Source organism: Hipposideros armiger, unplaced genomic scaffold (assembly GCF_001890085.2).
Source record: "Hipposideros armiger isolate ML-2016 unplaced genomic scaffold, ASM189008v1 scaffold_1073, whole genome shotgun sequence".
NCBI classification, from domain to species: domain Eukaryota; kingdom Metazoa; phylum Chordata; class Mammalia; order Chiroptera; family Hipposideridae; genus Hipposideros; species Hipposideros armiger.
This window is the reverse complement of record NW_017732423.1, coordinates 97,389-112,866: the sequence shown is the minus strand read 5'-3', so window position 1 is coordinate 112,866 and position 15,478 is coordinate 97,389. Positions and strand designations below refer to the sequence as shown.

The window sequence follows — 15,478 nt, the reverse complement described above, 5'->3', positions numbered from 1 at the left end:
CACCCGGGACCTCCCTACGCCAAACGTGCCGGCCCCTTCAGCCACCCCACTGGACGCCTGCTCCGCTCCAGGCCGAGGCTGGTCGCCGGCCGCGACGGAGCATCAGATGATACCCTCGACGAAAAGTCAGCTGAGGGGAGAACAGAGTGCAGTGGACGCCGAGAGGGATGACACTCGGTGTACGAGATTTCAGACCTAGATAAAGGGGCATTGGGCAGGTTGAGAAGGCCAAAGGGAGAAGTCGAGTAAAGGAATTCCAAGCAGATGGAATGGCATGTGCAAAGGCCCGGGGCACAGATGTGACTCCAGCTAAGAGGGAGGGTGAGGGGGGATGGAGCTCCGCTCCAGAGTTGGGAGCCGGGGTGGGCTTGAGGAAGGACAGAGTTGTGTCTTAGAAAGAGCGAGTGCGGCTGGGAGAAGGGTGGTGATAGAGGTGGGCACTGAGAAGCCTGCGCTCTGAGTGGACCTGAAGAGGGAATTGAAAGGACAATGACATGCACCGGAGTCGGGAGGATGTGGAACTCGCGGCTGGGGATTTTGGGGCGCCACGAGGAGGCGGCTGGGAAAGCAAATGTGAGAATAGGCAGGGGACAAGCCCTGCCGGAGAGCGGCGGGCCGAGAGCCTCGCGCGGAGTTGCGAAGATCAGAGGACAGGATGCTAGGATTGGGCACAGGGGTCGGAGGACCTGATCGGCCGGTCAGAGGCCACGGCGAGGTCTAGGACATCTCCACGCGGGGGTTAAGGAGCCGGTGTGTGTGGGTGCCTTTGCACGTGTTGGGAGGCGCCACACAGGCGGGAAGCTGGAGAGGCGGCCGCGGGGTTGCGGGCTGGGTCCTGTCGGGGCGCTCTGGGCCACAGGGCCCTGAGAGGCCGCATCTGGGGGCTCGGCGGTCGCCGCAGACAAGGGGCTGTGAGGCGGCCGCGCGGGGTTTCCGAGCTCTGATCCCGAGGCGCGCAGACCCCTCCCCGCTTCGAGCCCCGCCTCCGGGGCGGGAGCCGGCCTGGCCCGCCATCTGCATCACATCGACGCCGCTGCCGCCTCCCGGGCCTCCCGGGCCTCCCCGGCCCCAGGAATGCAGCGGCGGCGGCGGGCGGGGCCGTGCCTGGAGAGGGGGAGGGCTCGAAAGACGCCAGCCCTATCTATCTGCCTAAGTCGTGCTTTCTGTTGGGGTCCGTGCTGGGGGATCCGGTGGCAGACTCGAGTTGTCGGGAGCCTGAACCCTCTGCTCCCATTCCTCGTTGCCCAGGGACCTTCCCAATGAGATGGCCTTTTCCAGTAGCCAACAGCTGGGGTTTGGGTTTCAGATCCTGGTGCTACCTACCTCTCCCCACCTGTGTAGCCTTGGGCAAATCGCTTAACCTCTCTGGGTCTGTCTCTGCCTCTGCCTCTGTCAAATGGTTTGTTGGTGATGGTTCCTACCTCATGGAGTGGAGGTGAGATGACTGCGATCATGTGTGGAACTAGTTACTGGGAACGACAGCCACTCAAGAGGTGTGGGCCATCTCCTTCTTTACCCTCCCACAGCTCCCACCAGTGGTTCCCTTTCTCCAGAGGCAGGAGGACCAGGGGAGGGGAGCGAACACTCAGCCAGTAAAATCCCATGCACCTCCTGTGTATCAGGCCTGTGGCTGGTGCAGGGATACAGCAGGGATGACAAAAACCTCTGTCCCTGAGGTGGAGGAGACTTACAGAAGTTATCTGACATCTAGCAAGTGCTGGGGAGGAGGTGTTCAATTAGGGATTGCTGTTTCCTTTAGGGTGATCTGGGAGACGGACTCAGAGGTGATGATTGAGCAGAGACCCTCAGGGGAGGAGGCAGAGCCCTGTGGTGTCTGGAGCCCTGAGTACAGAGGGCCTGCTGGAAGCGCAGGAAGGACCATGAGGGCTGGGAGGGGGTTGGTGGAGAGGCCTGAGTGAGGGTGGACTGACCATAGGGGAGTCTGCCCAATGCCCTGAGGACTTGAGTTTTTTGTCTGAGGGCCATGGGAACCCTTGAGGGCTTTGCACAAGGGAGAGGCAGGATCTAACCAGGGTTGGCTGCCAGGTGGCAGGGGAACTGGGGGCAGGAGGGTGGAAGGTGAGGCCAGTTAGGGAGTCAGGAGAAACCAGGGAGGGCCAGAGCTGAGGCAGAGCAGAGAAAGTAGTGGCCTGTCCCAGCTTAGATCTATTTTGGAAGGTAGAGCCGTGGATATTGCATGTGCTGTGAGCGTGGAGTCAGGGACACCCCTGGAGATTGAGCCTCTGAACCTGGAAGAACAGGGCTTCCCTGAGATGGGAGGGGAAGCCAGGGATGGGAGAAGGGTGGTGATAGAGGTGGGCACCAAGGAGCCTGTGCTCACGGTAGATCCAGTAGATCCGAGGAGTCCAGTGTTGGGAGGAGGGACCCCTGGAGGGTTCCTAGGCATTGTCAATGTCTTGAGGGGACCCTGTGAGCTTGAGGGAGCTATTGTGGACAGAGGAGGGGAGGGAAAGGGAGAGGAGAGCAGAGGAGAGGGCAGAAAACGGGGGCTAAAATCAGAGGAGTCGTGTCCTGGGGTCAGAGGAGAGCTGGGCAGGTATGGGGCTTCAGGTGACCTGGCAGGCAGAGGAACCTCCTGGCTGGATTGAGGAGAGAATGGAGACAGACATTGTCACAGTGAGAAGCAGTGCTCTCAGGGGCTTTGCTGCAGCGGCATGGTCAGGTTTAAGATCACGGTTTAGGTTTAAATCACGGCAGCTTTGTTTGCAATAACAGTGATATGTGGAGGGGGCAGGCTGCAGCATGGCCTGCTTGCCAAAGGGTCTGGGCCCAGCCAGGCTCTCTAGGGTCTCACCGACTTATAGCTCAAGTATGGGAACTGCCTTCTTCACAAGGCCATCTTTCTCATTTCACTTTCTTAAGATCTTGGGAGAATGGGCTTGCCACACCAGCCCAGCCTTGTTTGCCAGCCCTTCCCAAAAGGAAAGACAGCTGTCCCACAGGCTTGTCTTCCTGTTCTTCGTGAACCCACATGGACTCCATCCTACTGGGTTGGTGTTTGGGGACTGGTCATGCTGGGGGGACCAGGTGAACTCAGGGGCTTCCTGGGGCCTGCTCAGCATGGGCTGGAGAGTGGACCACAGCCTTGGCTAAGCTCTTAGTTTGTGCCAAACGCTTGACACAACTTGGCTTTCTTAATCCTCCTGCCAAACCCATTGGGCCCATTCTACAGATAAGGACCCTGAAATTCAGAGTGGTTAAGTTCCGTACCCAAGGTCACACAAGTGGCAGACACAGGCATCAAATCCAACTTAGTGGGGCCCTAAAACCAAGCTCTTAACCACAGAGCCGTGTGGCATGGGCAGAAGGTGCTTGGTGCTTCCAGGGCCATTCCAGCAGTCCACCTGGCAGGCTGCAGAGGCTCTCATCCCAGAGATCTGGGTTCAGAACTAGCAGAAAAAGCAGGAGGGTAAGGGGCCTGCAGACTTGGGTCTACTGGCAAATGGCCACCAGGAGCCCTGGGGCAGGGCGGGGGAGGTACAGACATTGGGTGGGCAGGAGAAGTCAGGCCTGCTTTGTGTTCCTGTGTCAGGTTTCCAGTTCTATTTGTGGAAAATAAACTGGATCCCTTTCCTCCAGCTTGGGATTTTATAGGTACCATTCCCCAGGTCCCACATTTTAGGCCTAAGAGAATCAAGCTTTTTCAAGGGGTGGGGCCCTTGGGCCCCATACAGGGTATGCTGATGTCTTCAAGCTGGGGAATGGTTGGACATGTCTTCTGAGGGCTGTGATATGGGGCAGCTGCAGCCTTTCCCTTCCCAGCTTGGCCCACTCCCCCAGGGTTCTCAGGCCCCTTTCCAACCTTTTCTCACCACCACATCCCAATTCTAGACTCAGATCCTTCTGAAGAAGCGCATACCTTTTCTCTGAAACGTGAATGGTTGCTATGTGCCGTTAGGATTTGGACGAATTTCTTCTAGATCTGATGAGACCCTACGAACCTGCAGCCTGAGTATCTGTTCGTTCTCAGCCTCCTTTGCACATCCCATCTCAACTCTGCTCTCCAGTGGTTATGGCTTCACTCCAGCAGGGTCTCCAAACCTTTGTGCCCACACACCCCATCAGCCCAAGGTTTTGGAGGCTGTACTACCCTGAAATGTGACAATTATAAAGTATTTACCTCCTACTGAGGTAACATCATGTACCTTGTAAAGCCAAATAAAATTAAACAAGATTTAAAAAATGTATAAGTAGATGCTCTAATATCTCCTTCCTCCACCCCAACTCTTGCTCTGGCGTCTGGAGCCCTCACTTTTACCTTCCTTACTCTCATGGAGGGCTCCCCAGGTGTGCCCCTCCACTGATTGGACACCTCACTGTGTCCACACTCACTTTGCCCGGAGACTGCACATCTGCCTTGGAATTTAGCCCCAACTGTGCATCCAGGTGTCTGTCTGACTTAGCCAGTCCAGGTCATGTCACATCTGGATCCCTGACACCCATCTGGCTCTGCCCCCACCTCAGGGATGCCACACTTAAGCAGGTCCACGAGGCCCAGGGATCTCTCCCCAGTCCCCACCTCACTGCTGCCCCTCTTGGAATGCAGCCCACTGGATGAGTGAGGAGGGCACAGAAGAGTAAGGTGGGATGTGGAGGGTGGGGCAACTCCTTGTAGAGGGGACTGGGGAGTTCTTGAAGGTTAAGTCTGTTGGTGGTCTGCCCTCTGCCACCTCCCAGTGTCAGATCCCTGGGGACTGGAATATGTGTCTTTCTTATTCGCTGGGACTCTCCCAAACCTAAAACCTACAACAGTACCTGGCACATCGCAGGGCCTCAATAACCACCTCCCCAGGGCAGAGTGAAGGTTGCTGGGGAGCCCCAGCCAAGGATGGGCCTGGGGCTCAGGCGCCCTCTCTCTGCCTGCAGCTCCCAGGAGCCCACGTGCTGCACCGGCTGGAGGCAGCAGGGGGACGAGTGTGGGATCGGTGAGTGGGGCATCCCGGGGACCTGGGCAGTGGATGGGGGTTGGACGCACGGCAACTTGGGCCCCTCTCATCTGCAGCGGTGTGCGAAGGCAACTCCACGTGCTCGGAGAACGAGGTGTGCGTGCGGCCGGGGGAATGCCGTTGCCGCCATGGCTACTTCGGTGCCAACTGCGACACCAGTGAGCGCGGATCCCAGTGGGCGCTGGGTAGTGGGTCGGGATCCTACAGGGATGGGCGGGGCCTGGGTAGGGGAGGCGGAGCATGTGGGTGCGGAGGCGGGGCCTGAGTGGGGCGGGGTCTGGTCTGGGAACTGGATCCAGCATGGGGGCGGGTCCTCAGAGGCAGGGGTGCAAAACGCAGGCAGGTTCAGGATGGGTTCCGGTTCCCTCCCTCTCCGCTCGCCCCTGCAGAGTGTCCGCGCCAGTTCTGGGGCCCCGACTGCAAGGAGTTGTGTATCTGCCACCCTCACGGGCAGTGCGAGGACGTGACAGGCCAGTGTACGTGTCACGCGCGGCGCTGGGGAGCACGCTGTGAGCATGCGTGCCAGTGCCAGCACGGCTCGTGCCACCCGCGGAGCGGCGCGTGTCGCTGTGAGCCTGGCTGGTGGGGCGCGCAGTGCGCCAGCGCGTGCTACTGCAGCGCCACGTCACGCTGCGATCCACAGACGGGCGCGTGCCTGTGCCATGCAGGCTGGTGGGGCCGCAGCTGCAACAATCAGTGCGCCTGCAACACGTCGCCGTGCGAGCAACAGAGCGGCCGCTGCCAGTGCCGTGAGCGCACGTTCGGCGCGCGTTGCGAGCGCTACTGCCAGTGTTTCCACGGCCGCTGCCACCCTGTGGACGGCACGTGCGCCTGCGAGCCGGGCTACCGCGGCAAGTACTGCCGGGAGCCGTGCCCAGCGGGTTTCTACGGCCTGGGCTGCCGTCGCCGGTAAGCGTGAGCCCCCAGCTCGGGAGAGGGGAGGAAGAAGGGTGGGCCGCCGAAGGCGGCAGAGGTGAGGCGGCTCCAGGCTCTGCCTAGCCTCCCGCCCCTTCCCCAGATGCGGCCAGTGCAAGGGCCAGCAGCCATGCACCGTGGCCGAAGGCCGCTGCCTAACCTGTGAGCCCGGCTGGAACGGCACCAAGTGTGACCAGCCGTGCGCCACCGGCTTCTACGGCGAGGGCTGCGGCAACCGCTGCCCACCATGTCGCGATGGGCACGCCTGCAATCACGTCACCGGCAAGTGCACGCGCTGCAACGCGGGCTGGATCGGCGACCGGTGAGCAGCCAGTGCCGGAATAGGCCCCAGCCCCGCCTCCCCCATGCCCTCCACGGAGGGCACAATGGGCTTTGGGTTCGTTTGCCTCTATTTCCACTGACGCCCTCTCATCGCGTTCCAAGGTGCGAGACCAAGTGCAGCAATGGCACTTACGGCGAGGACTGTGCATTCGTCTGCGCCGACTGCGGCAGCGGCCACTGCGACTTCCAGTCGGGGCGTTGCCTGTGCAGGCCTGGCGTCCACGGGCCCCAGTGAGTGCCCGGGGACCTAAAGGGGTTGGGGGTACGTACCGGACACAGGGCTCCAGCTAGACCCCAGCTGCTGTTATGTTGGCCAACAAGGTGGGACCCAGGCTTGTCCCTTCAGCCTTGGCCGCCTTACCTCAGCTATGGAGTGACAACAGGCTCTTTGGGGCAGTTTCCTGCCTTAGTGTGGAGCCAGCGCTCTGAGTGGGAAATGGAGACCAGTTCAGCCTGTGGTCAGTGGGTTTCTAAGAACTGTAGGGCTGAAGCGACCCCGAGCTGGTATAGAGCAAGCAGGGACTTCCACTTACAGCCAAGGGTCTCGTCTAGCAACCCCTCTTCCCACCCACACAAGAGTCAGCCCCGAAATGGGCACTGCGGCCTGGTGACCACGGCCCACCCCCCAGATCCTTTCCCTCTGGTCTGCACACATTCATTTCCCCAAAACTAAGCGCCCATTGTGTGCCCGGAGATGAGGGTGGGCATCAGTTCCTAGAGAATGAAGCTCTGGGACCGGGGCTGGCTGTCCGCAGAGGCAACGGCGGGAGGCATCACGGAGGGCCGCTGGCGTCCTCCCTGACCCTGTGCCCCACCGCAGCTGTAACCTGACGTGCCCGCCAGGGCTCCACGGCGTGGACTGCGCACAGGCCTGCAGCTGTCATGAAGACTCTTGTGACCCGGTCACCGGTGCTTGCCGCCTGGGTAAGCGTGTGTGTGTGTGTGTGTGTGTGTGTGTGTGTGTGTGTGTGTGTGTGTGTGTGTGAGCATCCCGCTGTGGGTATGCGGGTGTGCAAGTACCGGTGCTGACCCTATGCCCCCCACAGAGACCAACCAGCGCAAGGGTGTGATGGGCGCGGGCGCACTGCTCGCTCTGCTCCTCGGTCTGCTGCTCTCGCTGCTCGGCTGCTGCTGCGCCTGCCGCGGCAAGGACCCCGCGCGCCGGTGAGACCCGACACAGTCCGGTTCTATCCAGGGTTCACGCCCCTGGGGCATGGCCCTGCCCTCTCTTTAGCTCTAGCCTTTCTGTCTCCGTGTTTCTGCTTCCGCGGAGATCGAACCTCCCTCTCAAGGCCCCGTACCAGCCCCGCCCCTTTACTCAGGCCCCGCCCCCGCAGGGAGCTCTCGCTTGGGCGAAAGAAGGCGCCGCAACGACTGTGCGGGCGCTTCAGCCGCATCAGCATGAAGCTGCCCCGGATCCCTCTCCGCAGGCAAAAGCTCCCCAAAGTCGTAGGTAAGAATGCCGTCACGAGGCCTCTGGGGGAATACCTTCCGACGCAGGAGGCTGCTGGGAAATGGGTGTGAAGGGGTCCGTGTGGGAAATGCGGGGCCTTAAGTTTTGTGGGTGAGCATGGGGAAGTGCGACCAGAGGGAAGGAAAGAGCAAATGACATGCGCGAGCCCAGGGAGGAAGGTAGGAGGCCTAGGTGTGCAGGCGTGTGTGGGAGGCCTTGGGTCCTGTCTCTGTGAGTGTGATTGTGTATGGGGTGCGGTGAGGATGTGTGGACCTCTGGATTGAGCAGGCCTCCCTGCAGTCTGTAAGAGCACCCTCTAAGGCCTGGTGCATTCACCTGGAGCTGCAGGTGAACTGTGGGACACCTGTGCAAGGGAATTGATGGCACAAGAAAAAGACCCACCCCCTACCTGTACACCCTGCTGTGTCCTGGGTTCTTCTTGGAAAGTGGACAGTGTGGCCCCGGGGCCACCCACTCTACCTCAGGACGCTGGGGTGCAGGGGGGAGTGCTGCTTCTCTCCGTCTGCACTGACAAACCATAGGTGGACTGTGGACTCTCTCTCTCTCTTTCCCACTTGCTTCCAAAGATAAGAGGAAGTGGGGACTCAGTTTTCTGGTAGGTAAAGATGGAGACAGGTAAAGAAATCCCTTAGCCCACACAGCAGAGTAAGATCTTTGGACACAGGTGTAGGGACTGGACCCCACACCCCATCTGTGAAATGGAGAACATGTCAGGCAGCCTCTGGGATTCTCCCATTGTGGGGTCTGTGTCTGTGGAGTCCAGGCCTGTGGGTGCAGCCTGTTGATATGGGCTGAGCCAAAGGTGGCCTCACCACTGAATATTTGGGTTCCAAATGTTCCAAGGCTCCTTGGTTCCCACAAGGCAGAGTCTGAAGCATGGTCTAGAGACACTGGTGGCCTGTCCCAGCCAAGTGTTCTCTCCGGCCTTGTCTCTTTTCCCAACACTCCAGCCCAACCTTTTCAGCTTCCTGGTTGCACACACTAGCCTTATACCTCCCTATATTCTTTTCTGGGTTCACCGCTACCCATTCTGCAGTCCTGGCCTAGCATCACTCTGCCTGTTGGAATTGCCTGTCCTATCCATAGACTTAGGGCAGGGTTGGATGCTCCACTGTTTGTGGTACAAGGGCTATGGAGGGCACAGGCTGGGGCAGGTGGGGCCCCTGGCAGCTGTGCCTCCCTCCTTCGCCAGTGGCCCATCACGACCTGGATAACACGCTCAACTGTAGCTTCCTGGAGCCACCCTCAGGGCTGGAGCAGCCCTCACCATCATGGTCCTCCCGGGCCTCCTTCTCCTCCTTTGACACCACCGATGAAGGTCCTGTGTACTGTGTACCCCACGAGGGTGAGTACCACTCTGCTTGGGTCTCACTCCAGCCCAGTGAAATATTCTAGCTGAAAAGACTTGTGCTCTGGAGGACAGGCTCCATGGAGAGGAAGGGCGAGGTGATGCTGTTAACTGGGGTTTGGACACACTGAGGCTGCAAAGCCAGGTTCTGTACTGCGTAGCACCAAACTGGAGTGAGGTCTGGGGAGATGGGTGGACTCTCCTTTCTCTAACCACAGCCTAGGTTCACTTCTGGGGAAGACCGGGCAGAAAGAACGTTCTGGGCCTGGATAGGAGGTGGCAGAGGAAACAGGAGGGGAGGTCTACAGGATACGGGTGCATACCTTCGCCTGAAGCTTTGGCCCACAAACAGCAAGAAGGGATGGGATTCTGGCCTCTTTCCTCCCCTGACCATCCCCCTGGGTGACCTTGGGCAGGTGACTAACCTTAGAAGACTTAAATCTTAAAGAAGGATAACGAATCAGTCACCTTACAGATGTTCAAGGGTCACTTTTGATGATGTTGGTCCCCCAGGCTGCGGATGTTGTGGGGGAGGTGTTCCAGGCCAGGCTGAGGTTGGGGCTTCAGCTGGAGACGTGCCCCTCACCCTTCACCCCCAAATCAGCCACACGCTCTGGGGTTAAGAAATAGGTTTGTGGTTAGTGCTATGAATGTGCCAGGAATGACCAGGGCGACTGAGCACCAGCAGGGTGGAGGGAGACGGGGACAAGGCGAGGATTTGCGCCTGGAGGCTGGACAGCCCATTTTTCCTTTGTCAGAGACGGCAACTGAAAGCCGGGATGTGGAGGTCCCCACAGTCCCTGCTGAGCCACAGGCGCCGTCTCCTGCGCCGGTGTCCTCGGAGGATGCGACGCCCCTCCCCGCGTCCTCTGACAGCGAGCGGTCGGCGTCGAGCGTGGAGGGGCCTGGCGGGGCACTGTACGCACGCGTGGCCCGGCGCGAGGCCCGGCCGGCCCGGGCCCGGGGAGAGGCTGGGGGCCTGTCGCTTTCGCCATCGCCTGAGCGCAGGAAACCGCCGCCACCCGACCCCGCCACCAAACCCAAGGTGTCCTGGATTCACGGCAAGCACGGCGCCGCCGCCGCCGCCGCTGCCCGTGCGCCTTCACCGGCACCCCCGGGCCCCGAGGCGGCACCCAGTCCCAGCAAGAGGAAACGGACGCCCAGCGACACGTCTGCGCGACCGGAGGAGCCCGGCAGTCCCCGGGCCCGCGACCCGACTCCACGGTCCCCGGGGCTGGCCGAAGAGGGGACAGCCCTCGCGGCGCCCTCACCGCCCCGGGCTCGGGCGCGGGGGCGCGGCCCTGGCTTCTCAGAGCCAACGGACGCTGGCGGTCCCCCGCGCAGCGCGCCAGAGGCCGCCTCCATGCTGGCTGCAGAGCTGCGCGACAAGACTCGCAGCCTGGGCCGCACCGAGGGTACCCCGGGCGCACAAGGTCCCCGGGAGAAGCCAGCGCCTCCGCAGAAGGCCAAGCGCTCAGTTCTGCCCGCCTCGCCAGCCCGCGCGCCCCCTGCACCCGAGACCCCAGGGCCCGAGAAGGTGGCGGCTAGCGCTCCCGTGCCCGACACCCCCCGGAAGAAGACCCCCATCCAGAAGCCACCACGCAAGAAGAGCCGGGAAGCGGGGGGCGAGTTGGTCAAGGCAGGTGCACCCACTGTGTAGCAGGCGGCGGCCGGCCGCGCCCGCAGCTTCCCCTGGCTTCGCAGCGCTGCTTGTCCCCCTGCGTTGCGCGCCCGGCAGGCGTCTCCTGCGGCTGCCTGAGCGCGGTAGCCTAGCGCTGGCCGAGGCCCCGAGCGTCGGGAGGAGGCTGCGTCTTATTGGCTCAGGCCCCGACGGCGGCTCCCTGATTGGAGCTCCGCGCTTTGGCGGGAAGTCCCCATTCCATTGGTCGAAGCCTGACAGGCTCTTAGCTGGCGACTCCCTTCCTATAGATCGAGTTATGGAGGGTTCCGGCCATCCCAGGTCCAAAGGCTGGGACCGGAGGGTTCTGCCTAGAGACCACCTCCTACTAGCCAAGTATGCATTTGGCTGGGGCTGTCTTCTCATTGGCTGAAGCGAGAAGCACTTCTGCTTTCGCAGCCTCTTATTGGCCAGGGCCTGGCGCCTCTGGCTGGAGTCTCCTTTTTTTGACTACAGCCCCAGGCTTCTTCCACTGGCCACGCCCCAGGGCATCTGATTGACTTGTGCCTGGGGAGGAGGGCTGGTCTCTGCTCCTCAAGGGGCTCAGCGCCCTAGGTTTGGCTTTTCCCACTCTCCCCCTTCTTGTGCCCCCTGCCCCAGTCTCCCCAGCCCTAGCCCCTCAGCCGTCAGCTGGTTTTGATGGCCTCCCACCATCCCACACACTGGTGGGAATCCGAAGGGGGCACTCCAGTAGCCTGAAGAGACATATTTATAGGCCCCCGGCAGGGCTGCTTCCACCCCATCCGGGTGCCCCAGGATGGGCTCCTCCCGGCAGGGGCTTGGCCAAAGCTTTCTTAATAAAGTGCCTTTCCCCACTTGTGCTCTGACTGCTTCCTATCTGCTGGACCTCAGATAAAGATGTTCCCTCAAATTGCATGTGACCTCTTCCAGCTGGCACTCATACCCCCAGGACCCCTCAATTTAAGTGGAACCTGGGAGTACAGGTGTGGGTCTTCTGGGACCACGTTGGAAGAAGGTGGTGTCCATCTGCCTATTATTTGTATATCGAGTTTATTGCCCATCCACCTTTGCCCGGCCCATCCTGGACTGGTGGCCTGGGATGAAGAATGGGTCAGACAAATAGAGTGGAGTCCCTTGGCTATAAGGAGCGGGTGAGTGGGGGTGCATCTGATCTGTGCCTTCCCCACTGGCCTCTGCTGTTACACTTGGGGTTCTGAGCTGTTTGGTGTGGCTGGGTCATGCGGCTGAGGCCAGGGGGCAGTGGGCCATGGGCACAGTCTCCAGTCGGGCCTCATCTGGCACAAACAAGACTGCACAGAGCCCTGCTGTCTGCCTCAATGGGCTCCTTGTCCTCAGCCGGAAACTCTCAACACCCCCCCCCACCCCCATCTGCAGGAGGTGGGGAGAGAGGGAGGGGAGCGGGGACCTGGCCCAGAGCCCTGGCTGGCCTCATAGGCAGTCCCCTGTTGCCCAGTCTTAGCCAGCCGCGCCCCCCCCCAGCCCCTGGCCTGGCCTATTTGACCATTTGTCCCCCAGTATCTTCACTGCTTCTGGACCTTGGGCAGGCCTCTCAAGTGACCTTCCTGAGCTACAGAGCCTTATCTTTCTGTGGCGCCCATTGTCCTCCATCCACCTGGGCTCTTCCTAGCTCCCTGCCTCTGCCTAGTGGGCCTCTTTCCCATCTTTTGATGCCCAGCAATTTTGATCAGGAGATTCTGCCAGGATTCTCCAGTTATCTCCCCTGCCCTGCCCTGCCCTGCCACCCACAGCACTGCACAGGTCTGACCAATGTTGTCAGTTCAGGGATCTCACCTGGCAACTCACTCACCCTCTGGCTGGAAACAACGTTGAGGTCAACTTCAGTGACCTATATAGGAACTCAGTCACCTGAGTGGAGATGGCCTCATGACTCCAGCAGGACATCTGGTGGGGCTTGCATGGACACAGTCCCTGAATCTGGCCTGGTCAGGCAGCAGGAGGAATGCGGGCTCCATATCTGCAGGGCATGCTGCTTCCCTTAGGCAAGCTGGGCACCCTCCCAGCTGTGGTCCTGTGGCGGGCTGGCTTTTGATCCATTCAGGCACCAGGCCATGCTTGCTGCTGGGGTTGAGAACACAGGCTCAAAGTCAGCCAAGAGGGACAGATGCCCAGCTGGGTCCAGCAAGGGCAGGGCAGTGACCGAGGGAGGGTGGGGGTTGGCAGTGCAGTGGCTCTGGCCACACTGTTGCTATACCCCCACCCCAGCATCACCAATCATTATACTGCTGCTCCTGACCCCTCACCCTTAGCTAGCTCTATCTCTCCCTCTCCCCCCAGCTTTGACCAGCATACTGGGGAGACCAGGGTGGTCATATCGACCAGGGCTTTCATGGGGCCCCTCCTCCCCCTGCCCTGGGAGCTCTCCAGGCATCCCAAACCCCAACCTTCAGGAACCCTCTGTGTGGGTGCCTCACAGAGGAGGGGCACCTCTTGTATTTTTGACAGCCAGTCCCTGCTGCTTGCTGCCCTGTGGGCCAGATGCTGTGGCCTGGAAGCCAGGCAGGACCCAGACAGAGGAGCACCCCCAGGATGATCCAGGTGGCCACTTGGGGGGTGAGAGCTGCTGGGACCCCTTGAAAACCCCCTGCCCGACATACTTTCTCCCCACCCCCTTGGGCCTGCAGCATGCCAACTCCCAGGGCAGGCGCCACAAAAGGGAACCACGGCTGCTGGAACCTCCGTTGCCATGGGGACAGGGACCACAGGACCCACATCTGGTAGCGATTGAAGAGGAAAAATTATGAGTCGTGGAAAACGCAAATATTTTTTTGTAGCACAGAGCACAAAGGAGCGGGAGGAATGTGGGACTGGAGTAGGCCAGAGCCCGGCCGGGTTCCAAATAGGGACGCAGCACACAACACACAGACAGAGTTACACACATGCACAGCCGGATGCACAGAAACCCTGCAGAGAAACACTCACCCACAGCACAAAACACAGCACCAAACCCACAGAAACACCGAGATTGATACACTCACTGCAACACATACCCTACACATACAACCAGACGCAAAGAAACACTCCTTGTCCAACACAAACACACAATCCACCACACACAGAAACACACCCTGCAACTCCACACACATGCGCTCAAAGAACCACAGAAACACCGGGAGCAATACGCACTGCAACAAACATACACGTACAGCCAGCCTACAGAAACACAGAGAGACATTCTCACACTCCAAGAGACATACACACAGCCCAGCTGATGCACAGAACAGAAGAAAAGACTCATTCCACAATACATACTATGTACCACCAGATACAGGCACACCGAGACAGAAACTCCCTGCTATACACACACACACCACAGGCCAAAGAGAAATCACAGACACTAAAACACAGACACAACCTTGCAACACACACACACACACACACACACACACACACACACACACACACACAAAGCCAAGTTACAGAAGCATCGAGAGAGATACAGACCCTGCAACACACACGGCCCAGACCTACAAAAGCACTGAGAGGCACTCACTCTGCAATCACATATATCTCCCACCAGAGACATCCAGATGGACACATGCTGAGACACATTTACACATGCCACTAGACAAACAGAAACTCAGTGACACACACACAACCTGCAACACACGTACACTGCACCAGATCCATAGAAATATGGAGACACATACCTTATAAAAACATACGCACCACCTGACACAGAGAAACATGGACATAGACACACCAAGAAACACACATCCCACAGCAAACAGAAACATGGGGACAGATAGCCAGCTTGAACAGCCAAACATAGCCCACCAGGCCTGACTAAATGCTGAAACACACACACACACACATACACTCCAGTAGAAACACAGGTACGAGTCCTGTATGCATCCTGCACACACGCAGGCACACCGCCAGACACACAGAGCACTGGGACAGACACACACAGTGGAAACACACACACACAATTCACCAAGCATATAGAAGTATCAAGACAGGCTGACGATATTGACATTTTTCTGAGCCCTGTGCTCAGGAGAAGCAGTGCTGGCTGAGAAACCCCCCCTCCCCCATTCTTCTCTGCTCTGAGTGATGGTTGATCCAAAAAAGCCACTTTCCCCTCAGTCTTGCCGTTGCCTGAATAAAATCATCTCCCTAAATGTCTGTTACACTTCTCCCATGGTTCTGCGGCCCCCGCTTGGCATGAATTGGACCTTGTCTTCAGTTCCCCATTCACTCTTTTCAGGTAGTGGGCCTCTCGGGGCCCTCTGTGCTACTCCTGACTGGCAATCCCAGGCCCCACAGGGAGTCCCATTCTGGTCCTGTGTTCTGGGCTCTTGTCCATCACTACACAGTAAGAATTTGATTTTGATTCTTTTTGAGGATTTGTTGATTTCTGGTACTGGATTCTTTTGGTTTCATGGTCTGACTGTTTGGTCTTGTCTCTGTTAGTCATTTATGTTTGTCTATTTGTCTGTTTTGGGCTTAAACCAATTAAAAGTTTGTACCCGCTGGGAAGATGATTTGGAGATTTGGTCCATTGATGCAAAGAGTTATGCTGTCGCGAGGGTTTCCTTAAGATTGGTCGGAGAGGCTGTAATAGACACAGGTAAGTGAGCTGGTGCTTGTAATGTACTCAACAGTTGGTACGCTTTGGTAAGGCTCACCCAGACACTTGGCAATGGCTCCCAAGAGGGCAGTGGTGTACGGGGTAGTGTTAGAAGAGCTGAGATCTGAGAGCAGAGAGCCAGACTCAAAAGACAGGTGAGTTGGGGTTCACAGGAGGAAGA

At 59.1% G+C, this 15,478-nt stretch overlaps 1 protein-coding gene across 3 annotated transcripts; it reads left to right on the top strand.

Moving 5' to 3' along the window:
* The first annotated feature begins 794 nt into the window (after positions 1-794).
* On the top strand, positions 795-11,541 carry SCARF2 (scavenger receptor class F member 2). Of its 3 annotated transcripts, none has more exons than XM_019632102.1 (11): positions 795-4,946; positions 5,024-5,125; positions 5,357-5,876; positions 5,986-6,204; positions 6,327-6,455; positions 7,045-7,148; positions 7,271-7,388; positions 7,547-7,677; positions 8,265-8,293; positions 8,891-9,043; positions 9,805-11,541. In XM_019632102.1, the coding sequence occupies exons 1-11, from the start codon at positions 4,850-4,852 to the stop codon at positions 11,095-11,097; spliced, it is 2,895 nt and encodes a 964-aa protein (XP_019487647.1). In that variant the 5' UTR covers positions 795-4,849; the 3' UTR covers positions 11,098-11,541. The 3 variants fall into 3 exon arrangements, with proteins under 3 accessions (XP_019487647.1, XP_019487648.1, XP_019487649.1); XM_019632103.1 differs by having other exon boundaries at positions 796-4,946; positions 7,562-7,677; XM_019632104.1 differs by lacking the exon at positions 8,265-8,293 and having other exon boundaries at positions 796-4,946; positions 7,562-7,677; positions 9,805-10,800.
* Positions 11,542-15,478: the final 3,937 nt, after the last annotated feature.

Coding starts and splice junctions, on each gene's coding strand:
- SCARF2 (XM_019632102.1), top strand. CDS start 4,850: ATGGGCCTGGGGCTCAGGCGCCCTCTCTCTGCCTGCAGCTCCCAGGAG. Junction 6,205..6,326: donor GCGGGCTGGATCGGCGACCG/GTGAGCAGCCAG, acceptor TCGCGTTCCAAG/GTGCGAGACCAAGTGCAGCA. Junction 7,149..7,270: donor CACCGGTGCTTGCCGCCTGG/GTAAGCGTGTGT, acceptor TGCCCCCCACAG/AGACCAACCAGCGCAAGGGT.